Source organism: Macrobrachium rosenbergii, unplaced genomic scaffold (genome assembly GCF_040412425.1).
Source record: "Macrobrachium rosenbergii isolate ZJJX-2024 unplaced genomic scaffold, ASM4041242v1 13875, whole genome shotgun sequence".
NCBI lineage: Eukaryota > Metazoa > Arthropoda > Malacostraca > Decapoda > Palaemonidae > Macrobrachium > Macrobrachium rosenbergii.
The window spans coordinates 2,392,081-2,413,377 of NW_027100719.1; the positions used below are offsets into that span (position 1 = coordinate 2,392,081).

The window sequence follows — 21,297 nt, forward strand, 5'->3', positions numbered from 1 at the left end:
CACTGCGTCGAAATATCTGAAAAAGTTTGCAACAGGGGTTAAATGGCTTTTGAAACCTGACCTATGCAATACGTCCTCCTCCACCTGACTCGAAAATATTTCTAAAACTGAGGTTCACTATAATGACCAACCATCATTACGTAAGTGGAGTTTGAGGGGCACGATGGATATTGACTGATTAGTAATTCAATCTAAATAAAATGATTCTCTCTTTATGCTGCTGGTATTCCTGTCATAAAAGCATGTTGGGTTTGGTCACAGTTTTGAAAAAAAATCCCAGACCCTCTTGGCACAAAGTACAAGTTAGGTGGGTGAGGATTATCCTTATCAGATCCTAAATACTTATTCTTCCTGCCGTTCTGATCATCATCATCTTCATTAACGTTTAACATGAACTGATCCACCCCACACCCCGGCCTCCCCATTCCTCCCCCCCTTCCCCCGAAAAAGAAAACTACAGCAAAGATTATGAGATAGCTGAATGCAACAGGTTACAGTTAGGTACCACAAGCCCGTAGAGGGTAAACGCAAATTCGTCAATGCATGAGAGCATTTTCGACTGGGAAGACCTGACAAATTTAGCTCAACAGGGTATGGACTCCATTCACAATACATTGATTCCAAGTGCACTGCAATAAAACATCGCTCTTCAAGTAAGGATTAAACACAACTGACGATGCAACACTCAAGACTGAATGCCTCACTTGACCCAGGCTGTGCTGGCAATCTCCTTTGGCTTGGTCTTGGGATCCCAAGCTCTAGCATTTATCTATTAAAAAGGGCAGCCAGTTTAATACACCTGAAATTCAGCAACCTTTAACGGTACTCCGTTACACCCTCTCATATACTGATAGCATTCCTCAGCAGAGGCTTTCCTTCGGAAAGCAACATATACAAGCCTCTCACGGCCCATCACACTTCTAATAACTTCAACGACCATCAAGTTATGCTTCTCACGTGTCCGTATTCACGGAGATCACCACCACTACAGATTAACTCACCTTACTCAGCGCTAATTAAAGTCCTCGAGGATTAGGAGTCACGTTGTCACAATGCGATGTTGACGGAGGACAACAACAGTACAAACATGGCTCTACGAGGCAAAGCCACAGACTGACTGAAAATCTCCAATCCCAGAATGCTTTTATCCAATCACAAGAGTCCATGCAACACCCTTCGAAGAGAGGGGACGAAAGCGACTCCTGATTGGCTGAGAGAGAGAGAGAGAGAGAGAGAGAGACCTATTTACTGTGGGTTACTCACCCAATATTCTTTTGTAAATGTGAAGGAAAAGAACTTGAAAAATGAGTCAGTTCCTCTGAGTGCCACTTAACCTTGATTCATCTTCCAGAGCCTGAGGTCAGCTCCAGAAATCAGTGGAAAAACGGATGGACATGAAAATGTAACATCAATAGCCTTCATTTCTGTAAATGTGTATGTCGTAAAAAAAATATTGTTTCTGTATAAGCATATTAATTTAATATTTTTATGTAACAATAAAGCCAATATTTTCTTTATAACTGTGGATTCTATCAGAGTGAATGGAATTTCCATACACTTTGTTACTTCACATAATCACTGAGATAGAATGATGGGAGGGATGAATGAAACACACTTGCTCGGTTAAAACCTTAAATTAATCTAATAACTAAAACTTAAACATACAAAATGGGCCATTGCATTCCAAATGAATAACACGAATCACCCAACAAGGATAAAAAATCCAATGGCACTCGAACGAATCAAAATGATAAAAACATTCTGAATCCACAAACACACACACACACACACACACACACACACAACCAGATATCAGGTCAGTTCAAAAGTTGACCCAAGAAGCTAGTCATTTCGTTCTGCACTCGGGTTTTATTGTGAAAAACAGACACAACATAATGAATCACCAAGCTGGTTCCTTACTCGGGTTAACTAAAAGCAAATCCCATTTCTCACAACTGAAGGGCTGGCCAGTCACTCTGTAAGGACGAACAGGGCTCCTCAGTAGCGGAGGAAGTGGCGCGGTTCAGTTACTGATTTAATGCGTTAATACTCCCTAAAACACTTTGACATATTCGTAGCTGCCTATTGGGTGCCTTATAAAAATGAGAAAGAGAGAGAGAGAGGGCTGGGGCGGTTGCCCACTGTCATACAGGTTTGTATTTAAAAACACGCTCAAAAAATCTTTCTTTTCAGACGTTCAACATAGGACAATGACAGTCGAGGCCATGAGGTAAGAAGGTCTGCAGAAACTAGGAGAATAAAAATTGTACGAATGTATTCACGCGTATTGAGACTTGGCTGTATGATCAAATTGAAAAGTGCAACCAGTCACAGTGATTATCCACAGAGTTTGGATACTGTGCATGCGCTGTATTAGCGGTGACGTGACTTCTCTATTCACAAAGGTTTGGCTGTTAAGTCGACTAGTATTTTCAGCGCTATTTTTCCTCACCATTTAATATAATCTCGTGCCATTATGGTATTGATTAATATTTCAGTCTTAAATGTATATTGACATACAGTACGTGTGCAGACAAACAAGGCGCCGAAATGAAAGGGAAATGATTTCAAAAGATGAGTTATAATCAGAGGCCGAGGGATTGTCTGCTATTCAGGGTTTCCGAGTCACGTATTATTACTAAAAAGCTTGATCAAAATAAAAAAAAGAAGTTATAAAATAGAGGACTGTGACGAAGGCAATTTCCTATCAGGTTTGCAGCTGTTCCTTTGCGCGTCATGTCAGAAACTTTCGTTTGCTCATCCCGTTCGGTCACTCGAGGCGCCATCACTGTCTCTCTCTCTCTCTCTCTCTCTCTCTCTCTCTCTCTCTCTCTCTCTCTCTCTCTCTCTCTCATGTTTTTGTGCACTGTCATGTTTCCATGAGACCCATTCCTTACCCAACATGGAATTATCTTTAGTATCGTCTTACATGTCCCATATTGATGCTTATATATTTTTTTATTTTATCGTCGTGAATCGTCCCCTGAAAGGTCACCAAACCTTACGAATCTGCCTCGAAATCCACGAGTGCTTTGTTTTGAATCTGTTTTTAATAATGAACTTGATTCTTATATGTGAGGTTTTTACGTTCGTGTCAACTTCGTGAGCATTTAATTCTAAGTTATTAGAATAACCGTGCAGCAGATTCTATTTCTGCGAGACGTTGGTCCACCACAAGCGTGAAACGGACTCGGGGACAAGCAAGTAAAAAAATGCTCCGAAGTTTCTTGCGTAATCGAGTTTTCTGTATAGCGTATAATGCCGCGGCCCATGGAATTTTTAGCCGAGGACCAGTGGTGGCTTATGTTGTTGGCACCTATAGCGGTGCCAGACGCACGATCACGGCTAGCTTTAACCTCAAATAAAGTTAAAAAAAAAACTACTGATGGGGCTAGAGTGCTGCAATTTGGTAAGTTTGATGATTGGAGGTGGATGATCAGTATACCAATTTGCAGCCCTCTAGCCTCAGTATTTTTTAAGATCTGAGGGCGGACAGAAAAAGTGCGGACGGACAGACAAATAGCAGCCACCTCTCTCTATAATAGTTTTCTTTTACAGTAAATTAAACCGAAGCCGACAGCGTCCTCAGCTGGGAATGCTCTAATCGCCGGCTGAGATACGGGAAAATCAGTCCTGATTTTGAATCATCTACAGGATATACAGTTATAAGAACCTCTCTTCTCAAATCTGGGTTACTTATAAATAAAGCAAGACGAAGGATAGCTACTTATGGAGAGTTGAAGTTAGGGTCGAGGCAATGCGAATGCATATGATGACGTGCACCCCAGGCGCCAAGTAGACCTACTAAGCAATACACCGATTTAAGATACGCTAATAATGTATTAGGGACACGAATAAGTCAACAAGAATGACTGACCACTTATGACCAGATGTATGCATTAAACTTATAAACCAGGGAAGAGGAGATATTATGTATAATGAAAACCAAGGCCTTACAAGTTATGTGTGGAGCAAACTGCACCTGTTCTAGCCACATGATGCTCTCTCTCTCTCTCTCTCTCTCTCTCTCTCTCTCTCTCTCTCTCTCTCTCTCTCTCTCTCTCTCTCTCTCTCCCCGATTAAAGATAACTACGAAGGATTTCATAAATTAAAAAAAAAACACGGATTGGAACTGGAATGTAAAATCTAGTCCAATGGCCAAACGCTGAGAGCTATGACGTGATTCAGCGCTGAAAGAGAATTGACAAAAAGGAGGCTCTGAAGGTGTAACAGGAGGAGGAAAACCCTTTGGCACTTGAAGCACTTCGAAACAACTGTTAAGAGGTGATGAAAATTTTGATGGAGGAAAGAGAATGTGAATGGAGGTGCTGTAAAAGGAATGACAGGTTGCAGCTAGGGACCGAAGAGGCGCTGCAAATAACCTCAATAAGTAATGCCTACAGTCCACCGCATCACAAAATGGTGAACAATTCAAATTATCAACCTCATTTGTAGACCGTGTTCTCTCTCCCGTAGCGGTGCATAAAAAAAAAAAAAAGACGCTCCCCTGTTGATGTTCGCCGGAGTTTTTAGGTTCGCCGGAGTTTTTAGAAATGAAGCATTTCGTAAAAGTTGCATTTTCTTAATTCCTAAGGGCCTATTTTCTGTCTGTTTTGATGAAGTGGACTTACGATCTCCCAAATATGCGCATCTTATGTTGTGCCGAATAAATGTCATTATTTTAATAACTTTTGCTGAAGCTGAAATAACTGATCAGATATAAGAAGCCAGCAGATGGCTACACTCATTAGTCCTAGTGTTCACCTGCTTGATATAACGGTGTTAAATAACTTGTCTTCAGTTGCCTAATATGTGCAAGTTTTACCATTATTTGCTTATTTTAAGAGTCATATGATTCTCTTTAGTATGTTACTTTAAATAACATTATTATTATTATTATTATTATTATTATTATTATTATTATTATTATTATTATTATTATTTTGGAAGAAGAGCCTCTCTCAAACACACTTCACTGAGCAATATGGCCGTCTGGATGCCGTGGAGTTTGTATTGTAGTTTCTCAGTCTCTGAGATATTGAGAAACTACAATGCAAACTCAACGGCATCCAGACGGCCATTCAATTATTATTATTATTATTATTATTTTAGCTTCGTGTTTCTTGTATATCTGGTGATATTGGTTGTGCTAGCGCTATAACTTGAATAAAGTTCAGCAGATGTGACATACGAATTCCATAGGGGGTCCTAATAGACACTGGGTGATTACCCCTTGAGTTAGAGGAACAATAAAATTGATTTTACAAAAAACATTAATATTCTTTAAGCATTTTTGAATTATACATCTCAGCTGTGCACAGTGTGTTTCATTATATTAGTGAATTTCTAAGATATAGTGTAATTAAAAAAACTGGGTCTAACACTATTGTTCTCGACTAGATTATGCAATTTTTGAAGAGAGAGAGAGAGAGAGAGAGAGAGAGAGAGAGAAGAGAGAGAGAGAGAGAGAGAGAGAAGGAGAAGGAAGCTGCTGCCACTACTTTTGTCTTGTGCTTCACTCACTTTCATAATTGCTTTTGCAAGAAAAAGTTACGAACATTTCTTGCTTATGTAATGAGCATTACGAGAAGACGCTTGACACCAAAATTCTTCAGAACTGGATCAGTTTCGTATCTGATCACTACAAACAATTCCATAAGGATAATCAATACTCAGGAGTTTTTTAATCCATCTACGTTAAGAAAATTGCTTCAATGAAGCTTTGATGAGTGATGCGGCTGGAAAGGCGTCTCAGCATCTCGAATCTCATGCACAAATAGGGCCTCTACACTTTGAGGAAAAACATAAGCAGTCCCCAAGGAAATGAATTTTCTCTCTCTCTCTCTCTCTCTCTCTCTCTCTCTCTCTCTCTCTCTCTCTCTCTCTCTCTCTCTCGTTTCCCGTCCATATTTTTTTCAGTCAAAGCCCACCACAGTTTACAAGTACCTGTCATGTTTTAGCACAAATCGAGAGACTTTAGGAGCCTTCCACAGTATCTTGATAGCAATCATCACTGAACTGGCTCACTTATGAGAGCAATAAGTTGAGAGTATTTATTCAGTTTCAATGAAATGACCTGGCCCTGGTGACCTCAGAATCACGCTGGAATGTCCGGTTTCATTTGCTTCATTATAATTCAGGCATTTGGATGGTGACAAGTAGTCAAATTCGATCTTCACCGATGCGCAGCAAACCTAATCCTTGCGAATGGAACAGATTTTGAGATCCAGGCTGAAATGCACATCACTGGAGCAGCTAAATCTTTCAGAACTTTCCGTTAGAAATGTTAAACTGCCATTATTCTTCGAGTTCAGCCAAGTACGAATGACAGCCTGACCTGTCTGAGGAACATCTTCAAGATTTCATTCATTTTAAATGCAAGTAAGTACAAGGAAATAGATGCTAGTCTACATTTGCCAATTTCATCCTTAGGAGGGAGTAGTCGCTGAGTGAATGTATTCGACGAACATGTCCAAATCCATTCAACCGTTCTCGAGACATTTTGCTAATACACACGTACTTAACACCCACGGGCTGAGGCATTCTCTCATCCACTTTCTGGATGTAGGAGGATATCAAAGGGTAGTAATTGAGAAATATGTTTATCACGAAAAGGAAGTATGCATTAATGACTGCATATCAAATTAAAAAATATATATATATGGGCAAAGCAAAGCAATGAAAGACCTAAAATACGGGTACAGTTTTGCAATGAATTCACGAAGTACAACATCCCATTGGCAGAACAAAATATGAATGAATCTACTTTTTTAATGCTGACTGGAGAAACAAAGATGTGCAATAACATACGACTTCGCGTGAATGAAACCTTATGTATAAAACCCTTCCTTTTGAAGGCTTTACTGCCAACGTACGAGGTAGAAAAAGAACCAGTAACAGGGAAAAAGTTCCTCCTTAACAGAGAAAGCATCCCATTTTGCAAGGGCCGTAGAGCAGGAAGTTGAATGAGTACTAACAAACGTTTTTGGAAGAAAGATTCCGATGGGGTGCCCTGGAGTAAGGGGGTCAAGATTTAAGGGAAAAAGCGAAGAGGAGCGGAAGAAGGCGAGAGGGCAATAGGATAGGTAACTGACTCTACGGGTGAGGGCCCCCTCAACTTGGGACCACCTTGACGTGGTGAGGAGGCTCCTGAACCCCAGGAATCTGTTCCCGAGTTTAAGCCCAAGAGTCCCATATGGCATTATATATTTGTGTGGATTAAATTATGAGGAATTTTCCACTGTTACTAAAATTTATTGGACCTGACAAATAGGAAAAGATATCATAGCTGGGAATGGGTTTATATCCGAAGCTAAATATTAAGAACTGTGGTAGAACCATCAACTGCCCGATAATGTTCAAACCTGAGAGTTATCAGATTGATAGCTCAAGGGCGGAACTATTCTTAAGGGCTAGACCACGGATTCCAGGGGGTCTGGTTCTAGGAATAGGACTCTCTGCATTCTATCCGGTTTGCTCATAACATGATTAGGGTGGGGATGATTGTATTCTTGTAATACTCTCAGTCCTAGCAAGCGGGTTTGGCTTACACTTGGGCCACTCTAATCATGTTGTGCCATCCCCCTGTGGGGTAGGGTAGGGGGCGGACATTTGGGAGTCAGTTCTCACTTGTGCCATTAGTGGAAGAATAAGCTCCATAAAAGGATGATGATATCTTTTTGAGGTTTTCATGTTTCCTTTTTTTTCTCCCCTCAATCTTTATGACAAGTCATTATAAGGATTTGAGTACCCCTGGACCCTTTGATGGTAGCGAATCGGCACAGTTGACAACTTCTGGAACCTCATCTGACAATACTTCTTTAGAAAAATCAAAACAAAATCAGAATGTAATAACACTGGAACCATATGCTCCAGTACAGAGGAAACCAATAAAAAGTAAATACCGTCTTGACCCAACCTTGACTCACTTTGACTCCCTCTTTAGGAGTGGCAGTTGGTCAAGGTTTCTAACCTTAGAAGCTGACCAGAAAATATCAGCACTCAAGTTGGAAAGTTATTTATTGAGCAAACACTCTATGACTGAAATGTCGTTTAGACAAATAAAAGAAAAGACTTGGCTTATAGAGGCCACAACAAAAAGTCAGTCTGAAAATTATTTAACAATAAAAAATATAGATAACACACACACACACACACACACACACACACATATATATATATATATATATATATATATATATATATATATATATATATATATATTACTAAAGGACCTCATTCAAACTGGATGGTATCTAATGGAGTTTTATTCAAAAAGTTACAAGCTTTCTTGGACAAACAGTCCATTATCAAGTTAATATCCGTACAATGAGCAAAGCATATAGTCCGGCTGTATTTATATCTGTGTGCTGGGTACTTTTAATCTTATAATCGCCTAGCTCTTCCTGTGTGACCTCCACCCTCTCTTGCATTAGACCTTGGTCTTTCTCTGATCCCTGGTTCAGATGTCCGTTTTCCGTGCGTTCTCTTGCGTTTTTTCTTCGTTTCCTTGCATCGTATACTCCACAGTAGCAAAGGAAACGAAGAAAAAACGCAAGAGAACTTTACGGAAAACGGACATCTTTTCAGGGATCAGAGAAAGACCAAGGTCAAGAGAGGTGTGGAGGTCACACAGGAAGAGCTGGCGATTATAGGATTAAAAGTACCCAGCACACAGATATAAATACAGCCGGACTATGCGTTTGCTCATTGTACGGATACCTGATAATGTGGACTGTTTGTCCAAGAAAGCTTGTAACTTTTTAATAAAAACTCCATTAGATACCATCCAGTTTGAATGAGGTCCTTTTAGTAATTCTACTAATGCACAGAACAATTGTGTATGTGATAAAAGTTAATATATATATATATATATATATATATATATATATATATATATATATATATATATATATATATATATAATATATATATATATATATATATATATATATAAAACATGATACTATGAACAGTATTCAGGGTACCATTGTACTGTACTTCCTGAGAATAATAACGAGCCAGTTGAATAGAAAATACTGTTAGACTCACTTAAAAAAGATACTCCAAAGTACAGGATTGCGAACTGTATGATCTGCCAAGTAAACAGATGAATAAACAAATCTTAAAAATCGCTAAAATAAAATTTGAGGGTCAAGATCTACCTCAGAAAATAAAAATTTTAGGCCAAACCAGAGAAGTAAGACCATACGTCCCAAAGCCGCTACAATGTCAGAATTGTAGTAAATATGGACACGCGAAAAAAATATTCTTGAAATGAACCTGTGTGCGCATTTTGTGGATCTGAAGAACATGCCACACAATGGAAGTGCAGCGAACCAAAGTGCATAAACTGTGGGCAAAACCATCATGCAAGATCCAAAGAATGTATGTACTATATATACAATACAGAGTTAAAAATATGGCAAGAAAGAACTGGAATGTCTGTAAAAGAAGCTAAATTAGAATTGAAAGTAAGAGGAATTCAAGATCCGTCTAAGAAGCGTACATATTCTTCAATAACAAATGAAACAAAAATGCATACAAACAGAAATAACAGCGGAGCACAGAAAAGTAAATCTCAAGAAGAAATTAATGCTTTAGAAATAAAAACTAAAACGGTAAAGAATAAAGAAACAGGTACAAATGGGATGGATAATATTTTATCCAATTCATTTGAAATATTAATGCAAATAGGAACACAGGAGGATGCTACTACGGAAGTAACAAAGGAGGGACCTGATAGACTGGAAATTAAAGATAAAAAAAGGCCATTGGAAAGAACACCACCCAAAACAAAGAAACCAACAATTGTTAGAGAAACATCGGTCAAATCAAAGACAAAAGATATAAAGAAAGAACAAAAACAAGTTAAGAATATACCATTATCTCCTAAAATAATAGCAAAACCAGTGGATACAGATATCCAAAATACCGAAAAAGTGGAAGACAACCGTGCCTTAGACAGCAATGAATATGTCAAAGGCGAGGAGATTACTCCATCACCAATAATTGGTACAGCAAGAACAAATAAAGAAAGAAATATACATGACAACTCTTGTGGATGTAATGATTGTTTCATTGCATTGTGCAACAATAACAAAAACATAACAAAAGATGGTTTAACAAACATTATAAGAAACTTTATGAAATATAGAAAAAAAGAAACCACAGATTTAAGTACCCATGAAAAAGGTTGCGTGTGCGTTGAGCACTTGGTATATTATAGAGAGAAACAAATGAATGTCGTGAGTAAATTATTAGAAAAAATCCAAGTTGATAATACAAAAAAAAAAGATAGTAAAACTCGACCGTTTTAATAAAATATTTTCAATAGCTATATTATACAATGGAACGTAAATGGTCTGCAGAGAAATACAACAATTACTAAAAGAATACGAACCTATGATATTATGTTTACTACATGTCAACAAAACAATATCAACAATAGGTAAATATACCTTAGCATCTTCATCTAGAGAGGAAGAAGGAAATTTAGGTACTGCTAAATATGTACATAACAAAATATGTTATGACAACGTACCTGTAAACTTTAATGATCTGCAAATATCGATATTAGAATACGAATAAAAAACGATAATTATGTAATTTATAATTTATGCAATTTATAATTTATGCAGCCAACCCAATAAAAATTATGACTGACAAACTTAAAGAATTACTTAATAATGCCAAGGAGCCTTCATTAATAGTAGGTGATTTTAATGCCCACAACCCGATGTGGGACTGTAATAGTACAGACTCAAATAGAGCAGGAAGTAAAACAGAGGAATTCATGGGTTCAAATGACATGTGCCGTATAAATGATAACGAAATCAACAGATATTTTTCTAAAACACATGGAACATTTTCCTCAATCGACTTAACTCTGTGTACAACAAACATAGTTGACAGTTTGAATTGGAATACAGTTGACGAGTTGCATACAAGTGACCATTTCCCAATATTAATTTCATTATTACAAAATAATCCCACCAAGCATGTCCCTCAATATAACATTTATAAAGCATATTGGGAGCAATATATAGAATTCCACACTACTATGGGTTTCACAGACAGTGCAAGTGTGATTTTTTGCAATTATTCTGTAACGAACACTCGTATCAGTACGAGATTTTGCTATAGTGTATTACACCCAGTGAGGAAATTGATAGGAGTATCATGAATCATTAATTGTTAATTATAAAGACACTTGCCCCCATACCAAAGGGCAAAGTCTCAATCAGCCAGTCACGAAAACGAACAGCCATATACAAAAGCTCCGCCTCCAGCCCCTCCTTCTCTCCCCTTTCTTCCCTCACCTGCCCTCCCCCTCCCTTCAAGCTCTCTCTTTCTCTCTCTCTTTTTCTCTCTCGGAAGGTAGCTTAAGTTTCAGCTTATTTTGTATGATTTTTTCAGTATCAAGCAAGCTATCTATCTATCTATCTATCTATCTATCTATCTATCTATCTATCTATCTAATTATAATTTATATTGTTGTAGCTATGTAACGATTCAATCGGTTGTTACCTATCAGATGACTGAATTCTTTATGCATTGATTTGCTCATCTCTCTCTCTCTCTCTCTCTCTCTCTCTCTCTCTCTCTCTCTCTCTCTCTCTCTCTATGATAGTGGTTATGTAAATAATTATTAGATTGAGATCTATCTGAAGGGTTGTGGAATAGTTGAGTGATAGACACTATGACTGATAGGAAAATGAGTGTTGTACCTGCGTTTGCTTACCTTCTTCGCAAACCTCATTTCTACTCAGGGCATTAGCCATCTACTGGTATTACGCGGGTGAGCTTCAAGAAGTGATGGCCACCTCAGAACATAACTGTCCATATGGTTGCAGAAATGAGTTTGTCACCCAACTCTTCAACTTTTTAATAAAGAGAAAGCTGACAATTGCCTTCAGATTCGTTTGAATAGGTAACTGGTTACAGATACTCTATGAATTACAAATAAATATTGACCCTTTTCACAGGACATTCATCAGAGTTAAAGCCTTGATTATACTGATGCACGTATTTTCAAGTCATGGATGTTCAAATTTTATTTTATATGATACATATCTATATAAATCCTTTCCTTCATATAGGCCTTACCACCGTGTTGCAGCAGCCTTGAGAATGAAAGTGGGGACTGTGCATTCGATTGTGTGTCGCAGGACTAGGCCACGGCCCGTCACGCCACCAACGCCTGCAGCACAGCCTATCTTTGACAGTTTCTCTGTAGGAGCCATACGTCGGCACATCCATACAAAGTTTGTTGCCAAGCAGGCTTTTACTCTCGCATCCCTGGCACAGGACCTGAAGGAAGAAAGTATCATCCCTGAAAGTACCTCAAAGATTTCGCTATGGCGTTACTCCACAAAATGGGAATCGAGTATAAGACCACTCAGCGCAAGATGTATATACGTCAGGAAGGAGTCGATTGATATCATGTGCCAAAGGATACGTTCCCTGCGGGACCTTCAAAGACACAGGGAAGACGGCAGGGAGGTAGTGTACCTGGATGAAACGTGGTTCACAGCCAGAATGAGTCATAACATGGAATGGGTGGATATCACACAGCCAAATACCAGTGCCAATTACAGCCGCCAGGTGCCACCAGGAGAGGGGGAACGTTTCGTGGTAGTCGCAGGTGGTACAGCCGATGGCTTCATTGAGGGCTCCTTCCTCTGCTTCGCCGCTAAAAATACCAGCGGCGACTACCACGGGGAAATGAATGGCGAAATGTTCCTACGGTGGCTAACAACTCAGCTCCTGCCACTCCTAGAGGAGCCTTCGGTATTAGTGATGGACAATGCTCCATACCATAGTATAATGACTGAAGAGAGTCGTTGTCCCGCCACGGCTACCAGGAAATCTGACCTCATTGAATGGTTACAGCGCAGAAATATATCCTTCCCGCAGCATGCTACAAGACCTGAGCTCCTCTACATATGCCGTCAAAATAGGCCAGAGCCTGAGTACAAGGTAGATAGCACCATTCGGGAATGGGGTCACGGAATCGTCCGCCTGCCGCCCGCACATCCCGAGCTCAATGCATTTAAGTAGGTGTGGGGACACATGAAACGATACGTGCGCTCCTCACTCCAACGTTTCACCCGAGCAGACCTGCAGGCCAGATTGGAGGAAGCAAGGCTCTCTGTCACTGGCGATGTATGGGCAGGGGCATTACGTCGATCACGAGCTTTTGAGGACAGTTATCGTTCAACAGATAACATGCATGACAGTATTGATCCTGTCATTATGTCTTGACAGTGACACTGACGATGAAGTTGACTTGCTCTTAGAAAGCGATGAAGACTAAAAAAAAATAAAAAATAAATAGGATTAAAAAAAAAACTTCAAAGAAAATTAAATATGAAGGATTATATCCTACCCACATTCGAGTCCGTTATCGATTGACACAAATATTCAATAAAATTCAATTCAGTCCTTACAGAGCGTTATAAGTTTTCATGGAGGGAGGGAAGGGTGGGTTGGGGGCGAATATATGTGATATTAGGTGAAATAAACATTTTGTTTCTCATTTCCTATGAATACCTATCATCTACGCTCATACCCAATACCGAAATAAGCAATGATATAATGGTGTACAATTGCATATTGATCAAAGACATTATATTATGATTTATATATATTATGTATGTATGTATATATATATATATATATATATATATATATATATATATATATATATATATATATTGCTATTTAGCAAACACTTTAAATTTAAAAGCATGGGGGCAAAAGGAAAAAATAGTTAAGCCTCTGTACCACTCCCCACATTTGTAGAAACTGGCAGAAAGGCAGAGAGAGAGAGAGAGAGAGAGAGAGAGAGAGAGAGAGAGAGAGAGAGAGAGAGAGAGAAGACGAGCAAATCAGTGTATAAATAGATCAGTTAACTGGAGGGTAACAACCAGTGAATCGTTACATTTATACAACAATGTCAGTTATTATTAGATAGATATACAAAATTCGTAAAAAATATGTTTAAATCAAAGCAGCTTTCAGAGAGAGAGAGAAAGAGAGAAGGATGGAGGTAGGGCAGGTGAGAGAAGAAAGGAGAGGGGAGGAAGAAGAAGGGGGTTGAAGGTGAAGGGGGACGGTAGGTAGGCGCAGCTTTTCTAAGCTGGTGTTCGTTTTCTTGCTTGGCTAATGAGTTTTGCCTCTTGGTATAGGTACAAAAGTCTTTATTATTTACAATAAATGATTCATGATACTCCTATAAATTTCCTCACTGGGTGTAATACACTATAGCAAAATCTCGTACTGATACGAGTGTTCGTTACAGAATAATTGCAAAAAATCGCACTTGCACTGTCTGTGAAACCCACAGTAGGAATGTCCCACCATTTGAATATTTAAAAGACCATAATGAAAATAATAAATGTCTTGTTGATTTCATTACAAATGCAGCTGATAAAGCAATGCCAAAATCCAAATCTCATCCAACAAAACACAAAGTCCCATGGTGGTCTGAAAAACTAACAGAATTAATAAAAATAAAACACCAAATTGGAAGACGATTAGATAATTTGAATAGAAAATTCAGTAAAATAAACAAAACATTACTGATATTAGAAGGAACTTTACGAAAGCTGACTATATTATCATTAGAAATTAATACGTTAAAACCTCTATATAACAAAATATCTACAAAATTTAAAAGAGAAGTAATACAAGGAAGAACCATTTCATGGAGAAAATATGTAAGAGATCTCTCTTATAATACTCCCATACAAAAATATGGGAAAAATTCAGCAAAATAAATGGTACCCATGTTAAACCACCTAGACATGCCATAAAAAAAGATGGGAAAAGAATACTTGATCTTAAAGAAATAAGTAATGTAATAGGAGAAAATTTAGCAAAAAGTAAGTAGCGACAAAAATTTAGATGATTATTTCCGAACAAAGAAAAATAATATAGAGTTAATAATAATAAATTTTGAAACCATAGAAGATATATATTATATTAGAAAATTTAATATGGAAGAATTAGAATTTGCTTTGTTGAACAGCAATAAATCTGCCCCTGGAGGTAACAATATTTGTTTTGAAATGATCTGCCATTTAGCACCTTTGGCAAAGACATATTTAGAGTTTTATAACCACTTACGGCTTCAAAATTTATTTCCTAATGAATGGCGTAAAGCTATAATTATTCGTATCCCAAACCTGGAAAAGATCCCAGTAATGTAAACAATTACAGACCAATTTCTTTAACTAGTTGTCTATGCAAATTACTAGAAAAAATGGTAAATGCTCGACTAACATGGCACATTCGAGAAAACAAAATTTTGACTCCCACTCAGTTTGGGTCACAATGTAACAGATCGACACTAGATTCTCTGTCTAACTTGGAGGACCACATACGAAGAGGATTTGAACGAAAACAAATTACTAAAGCTGTCTTTTTTGACATTGAAAAGGCATATAATACTACATGGAGGTATGCAATATTAAAAACTTTACACAAAAATAACATCCGTGGACATTTACCTAGGTTTATCTAAAACTTTCTGAGAAATCGCACTTTTCAAGTGAGAATTGATGATGTATTGTCAAGCACAATTCCACTTGAAAATGGTGTTCCACAAGGGAGCATCCTTAGTGGCATACTGTTCACTTTAGCAATAAACGATATCAGTAATAATCTGCCTATTGGAATTAAAAGTAACTTGTTCATGGATGATTTTGCCACATATTATTCAGCATCTCGCATAAAACATGCAGAGCGTATCATTAATAAAACTATAGTAAAAATAGATGAATGGGCCTCATCTGTAGGCTTCAAATTTTCTATACAACTCATAGATGAATGGGCCTCATCTGTAGGCTTCAAATTTTCTATACAACTCAAGCAGTAATGTTTTATGAAAATAAAAAGTGGAAAAAAGTGAAGAAATGAATTTAAAAATCGGAAATCATTCCATACCAATTCGCCAAACAGCAAAATTTTTGGGTTTAGTAGTTGATAATCACATGAACTGGAAAGCCCACATAACATACATGAAATCAAAATGTAAAAGAGCATTAAACCTAATTAAAAAATTATGGAACACTATTTGGGGAGCCGATAGACATACCCTTACTTTACTGTATAAAGCAACAGTGCTGTCTATCGTTGATTATGGAAGTGAAATATATGGCTCGGCATCAGACGCAATGCCGAAAACGGTAGTCCCAGTTCATAATGAAGGTCTTAGAATATGTTCAGGAGCTTTTCGATCATCACCAACATCTTCTTTACAAGTTGAATGTGGTGAACTACCTCTGTCTCTCCATAGAGAGCTAGTAACAATGAAGAGTGCTCTGAGAATTCAGACAAGTGATTCTCCAACCAAAAAATTATTTGGATTAAGAGATGTGTTTATAAACAATCATCCACCTCCTTTCCCAATTAGAGCTAGAAGATTGTTTGAGTAACTAAATATAAATATACAATTACCTTTAATATTAAAATTACCTCCTCCTCGGACAATGAATAAAATGAGAATTTGTACACACTTGAACTATTTATCAAAAAGTCATTCATATACTCCAGAATACCATGGACAACATACAGTAGAACATAAATTATAATCCGAAAAGGACCACATTATGCAATATACACCGACGGATCTAAATCACAATACGGAGCGGGATATGCTGCAATATCCCCAGACAAAACGTATCAGTTCTCTCTACCACATAACGCTTCAGTATTTACAGCTGAGTTATGTGCAATAGTATCAGCCATAGAAATAATTAGAGAAGCCTCATGTAATAATTTTGTGATTTATAGCGACTCCAGAAGCGCCATAGAAGCCAGTCAAAGCTATAATAAAAAAATAATATTGTACAACATATAAATTTTTCACTCCATAAATTGTATAATAAGGGAAAAAATATTGAAATATGTTGGATCCCTGCCCATGAAGGGATTAAGGGAAATGAAGAGGCTGATAAAGCAGCTAAAGAAGCTGTCCACATGACAAGAGCTAATGTAGACTTCCCTATTAGTGACTATACAAGATATATAAAAAACAGTCATTATAAAAAAATGGCAAAATATATGAAGCGAAGAACCTGAAAATAATAAATTAAAACAGATAAAATCCAGTGTTGGAAAATGGAGTTCATCATGTCAGAGAGAGAGACACACACAAGTAATTCTGACGCGTCTTCGAATAGGCCATACTCGTTTGACACATGAACACTTAATGAACAGTCCATATGGCCCTCCTCCCAAATGCCCAGATTGCAATGTGTTGATAACAGTTAAGCATGTACTGTGTGAATGTCCAAAATATAACATGCAGCGATTACCAAAGTTTGGAAATAGACCAATAAAAGAAATTTTGTCAGAATCTTCAACATTCTCAATAGTACCCATTTTAATGTTCATGAGAAGCTGCGAGTTAATTGATAAAATATAAAAAAATCAATCAATCAGTATAATGAATTTTAAAACAAGTAAATTTTATGATTTTACTTAATTATATTTTGAATTTTAACATATCTTTTTAGTGAATATATATGGAAGCATGAGTATAAATGTATTTATTGTGTGAGTGTGTTACAGTATGAAAGCGTACGATTTGGTGACTATTATTCGAAAAACAATTATTCGAAAAACAATTATTCGAAAGACAATTGTTCGAAATTCAATTATTCGAAAGCAATTGTTAGAATGTGTAATTGTTCGAATTCACAACTGATCGAATTACAAGATATTCGAATAAGCAGTTCTTCGAAATGAATATTGTTCGAATGAGTAGTTATAGGAGAAAAAGCTCAATTGCATTGTTTGTTTTTTTAAAGTTCATTTCTAAAGAATTCATAACATACTTTACCTAACCATAAAGGAAAATAGGATTAATGTTAATTAACAATATTTAAAAATAATTAAAGTTTTATTTATTGTCTTTGCACATTAATGACAAATACAAAAATATTTTAAAAGCAATTTAAAAGCAATTTAACAAATATTTTAAAATAAAGTTTTATTTACATGTCTTTGCACATTAATGACAAAACAAAAATATTTTAAAAGCAATTTAAAATAATACTACCAATATAAAAGGAAATCAGACATTTTATTACAGCCTTAAATTATGGGCTATTGTGCGAAGATACTTGATCACGTCTTCATATTCTTCAAAGCTATCGACTATTATCTTGAGACGTTTTGCGCTTTCTTTATATTTCCGGTGCTTCTCTCACATTCTTCACCTCTATTTAATTTTGCAATTTTAATTTCAGTGAGAGACTGTTCTCTTTTCAGAGCGTCGATGAATTTCCATAATGATGGGTGAGCAGCGCCGACTTGCTGAGAAAATGCTCGATGCCAACCCTCAATCAAGTTATTGGTCTTTGAAATCATTCTTAACTCTTTCAAAGCAAGACCAAATATTTATAGCAAACAAAGGTGCACGGCGCGCATTACGTCTACCTGGCCGACCAAGCCACGTATCTTCAAAATAATCTAGTACCGGAAGTAATTCGGGTGAAGATAGCTCCTGTTCTGCTAACTGTTCAAAAGTTTCAACAACGCTTTCTTCTGGTATAAATGCCAGTGCTAATAGCATTCAATTTTCATTGAAAACTCTACGCCAGTATCATACTTTATTTTTAAACCAACATTGCATACTTTTCTATATAAACATTGACATAGATGGAAAAAACAACCATAAAGCTTGACTGAGGAAAATTCATTCTTGGAAGCATTTATCATGGCCTGTTCAAAATAAGTAGTGATTGAATCAATATTTGATAGTCGTATCAATTCTTTGACGCTTCGCAAAAATCTAACGTAAGTTTGTTCTTTTTTTATTAGGCAGCAACGCAAAATCAAAGGTATACAAAACCCATTCTTTGAGCCATGTATAGTATAAAGTTGTTCAAACAGTGTCGGTACAGTTTTGAAAGTACCATCGCAGAACAAATGTTGACACGAAGTTAAAACATCAAGATTTGCGTGTGTGGAAAATATTAATATTCTCTCTTCCTCCATGCCCGAGTCAAAAAAGAAGAAAATCGTCATTCTTGAATGTCTTCATATATTCGATTGAAAACACTATATCCATCCTATCACTTGGTATTGATAGTCCACAATTTTCTTTCGCGCGAACCTTTCTAATCGAACGCTTAATGCTCTTTACAGTTGGCAATCCTTGGGCTCCATATTCGCTAAGATTTGAAGCTGCGGTTGAAATTATATAATGAGAAGTCACGTGTATGCTTTGCGTCGTCTTTAACTTTTTCCATAAAATTTTCGCGCTTCAATATCAGCTGGATCAGCAGAATGATTATGTTCTTTAGAAATAGTAACATCTTCGTTTACTGTTATAGCACTACATTTACAGTAACTTGAAAAATTTATGGCACTTCAATATGTTTTATCTTATATTTTCTTGTCTTTAACAAATAAATGTCCATCCACTAATAACATTGGTTTTCCTGTTTCACTCTTAACGAATTCAGCCATCATAAGGTCTAAGAGATTTCTTCTAAATAGGAAAGCGTCAAAAATAACACTAAAGTTTTGCCGGTGGTTTCTTTACCAAAGCAAGTTTTTTTAAGTATTTTAAAAAAATGTTTTTAATAAACAAACAATGCAATTGAGTTGTTTATCGTATAACTACTCATTCGAATAATATTCATTTCGAAGAATTGCTTATTCGAATATCTTGTAATTCTATCAGTTGTGAATTCGAACAATTACACATTCTAACAATTGTTTTCGAATAATTGAATTTCGAACAATTGTCTTTCGAATAATTGTTTTTCGAATAATTATTTTTCGAAAAATAGTCCGCACACGAAAGCGTACACCTTTTTACAGCTTTTAATTTCATTTTCATTTTTGTTCATTCATCATTGGCGGGTGACCTATTAGGTCCTAGTGCTAGACTTCTGGCCTAGGCTTGTCATTTCATCCTAATCCTTTGGGCCAGCCCTATGAGAGCTGATAGTCAGCTCAGTGGTCTGGCTAGACTATTTTAATAATAATAATAATAATAATAATGCCGGTAAAGGGACGGGGATTGGGATCCTGGGGAGTGGGTGGGCCCCGCACAGGATACTGAAAAAAGCTATTCTGGAAAATGAAGAAATAAAAAAAAATGGAAGAAGTATATAAGAGGAACAAGAAAGATTGGAAGAGGCACAAGAACCCAAAAGTGGTTTGACTGATTGACTGATTATGGCTACAAAAGCTGGCGTGACACCAAAAGTGGTTGTGCTTTTTTGTTCCGTAATGAGGAGTGTGCTAGATTTCTAATCAATAAGCTTCTAAAATAAGATGTAACTACAGTTGAAGAATTTGTTTTATATTACAAAGTAATTATTATTCAACAAAAGTTTCCGGGCGACGAAACTTCTAAAGTATAATAAAATTAATAAGAAAGGAAAATGTTATGAGGAATACGCCATAATATAGGGATAACACTTATGATACTAATAATAAAACTCCTGATTAATGTAAATGGACTTTTAACGATCAATTCAAGAATCAAGAAACAGAGAGAAAAAAAGAGAAAAGAGAGAGAGAGAGAGAGAGAGAGAGAGAGAGAGAGAGAGAGAAAATGAACAGCACAGCCGGAAGGACTAAAGCACAAATGAATGTTTGATAAAATTCAAGCTGACTTTTCAAGCGTGCCTCCTTCCTTAAGTATCTTCTTCCCTCTTACGAGGTCCCTCCAAGAACTATTCCAGTTTTCCTTTGCCTTCCTTCTCTTCCTTATTTGTTGCGAGGCCCCAACCCCCGTCTCTCTCTCTCTCTCTCTCTGTTAACTCAGGCTTCCATTTTGCTCCTGGGTAGTTCCTGCCAAAAGGAGGGTAGCAGAGAACTTGACTCTTCTTGCCTGACCAAAGCTTTTAATTAAAGACCAGCTTCCTTACGCTTCTGTTTTGAGTTCTTCTTCAAGTTGTTTTTTTATTCATTTTAATTTCATAGACAATCACTCACTATGAAAGTCGTCCTGGAAAGCAAATTGATATCCACACGATTTTCCTTTCTTTCCGCTATTTTCATTTTTGCTTCTTTTCTACCGTAGCTTTTAGAGATTCCTTCTTTCCTGAATATTATTACATCATTTGCTGATCTTGCAGTATTTTTAAGCAAATCTTGCTGCTTGGATGGGGGCTAGTGGTAATCTCTCTCTCTCTCTCTCTCTCTCTCTCTCTCTCTCTCTCTCTCTCTCTCTCTCTCTCTCTCTCTCTCTGGTTTACATACCACTAAGAAAGCTCCCAGAAAAGCAGAAACAAATCATAAAATAATCTCAATTCTGTTAGAAAT

At 37.0% G+C, this 21,297-nt stretch overlaps 1 protein-coding gene across 1 annotated transcript; it reads left to right on the plus strand.

Annotated features, from left to right (window-relative positions):
* The first annotated feature begins 12,132 nt into the window (after positions 1–12,132).
* On the plus strand, positions 12,133–13,062 carry LOC136837869 (uncharacterized). The gene has a single exon (XM_067102755.1). The coding sequence runs from the start codon at positions 12,133–12,135 to the stop codon at positions 13,060–13,062; it is 930 nt and encodes a 309-aa protein (XP_066958856.1).
* The last annotated feature ends 8,235 nt before the right edge of the window (positions 13,063–21,297 follow it).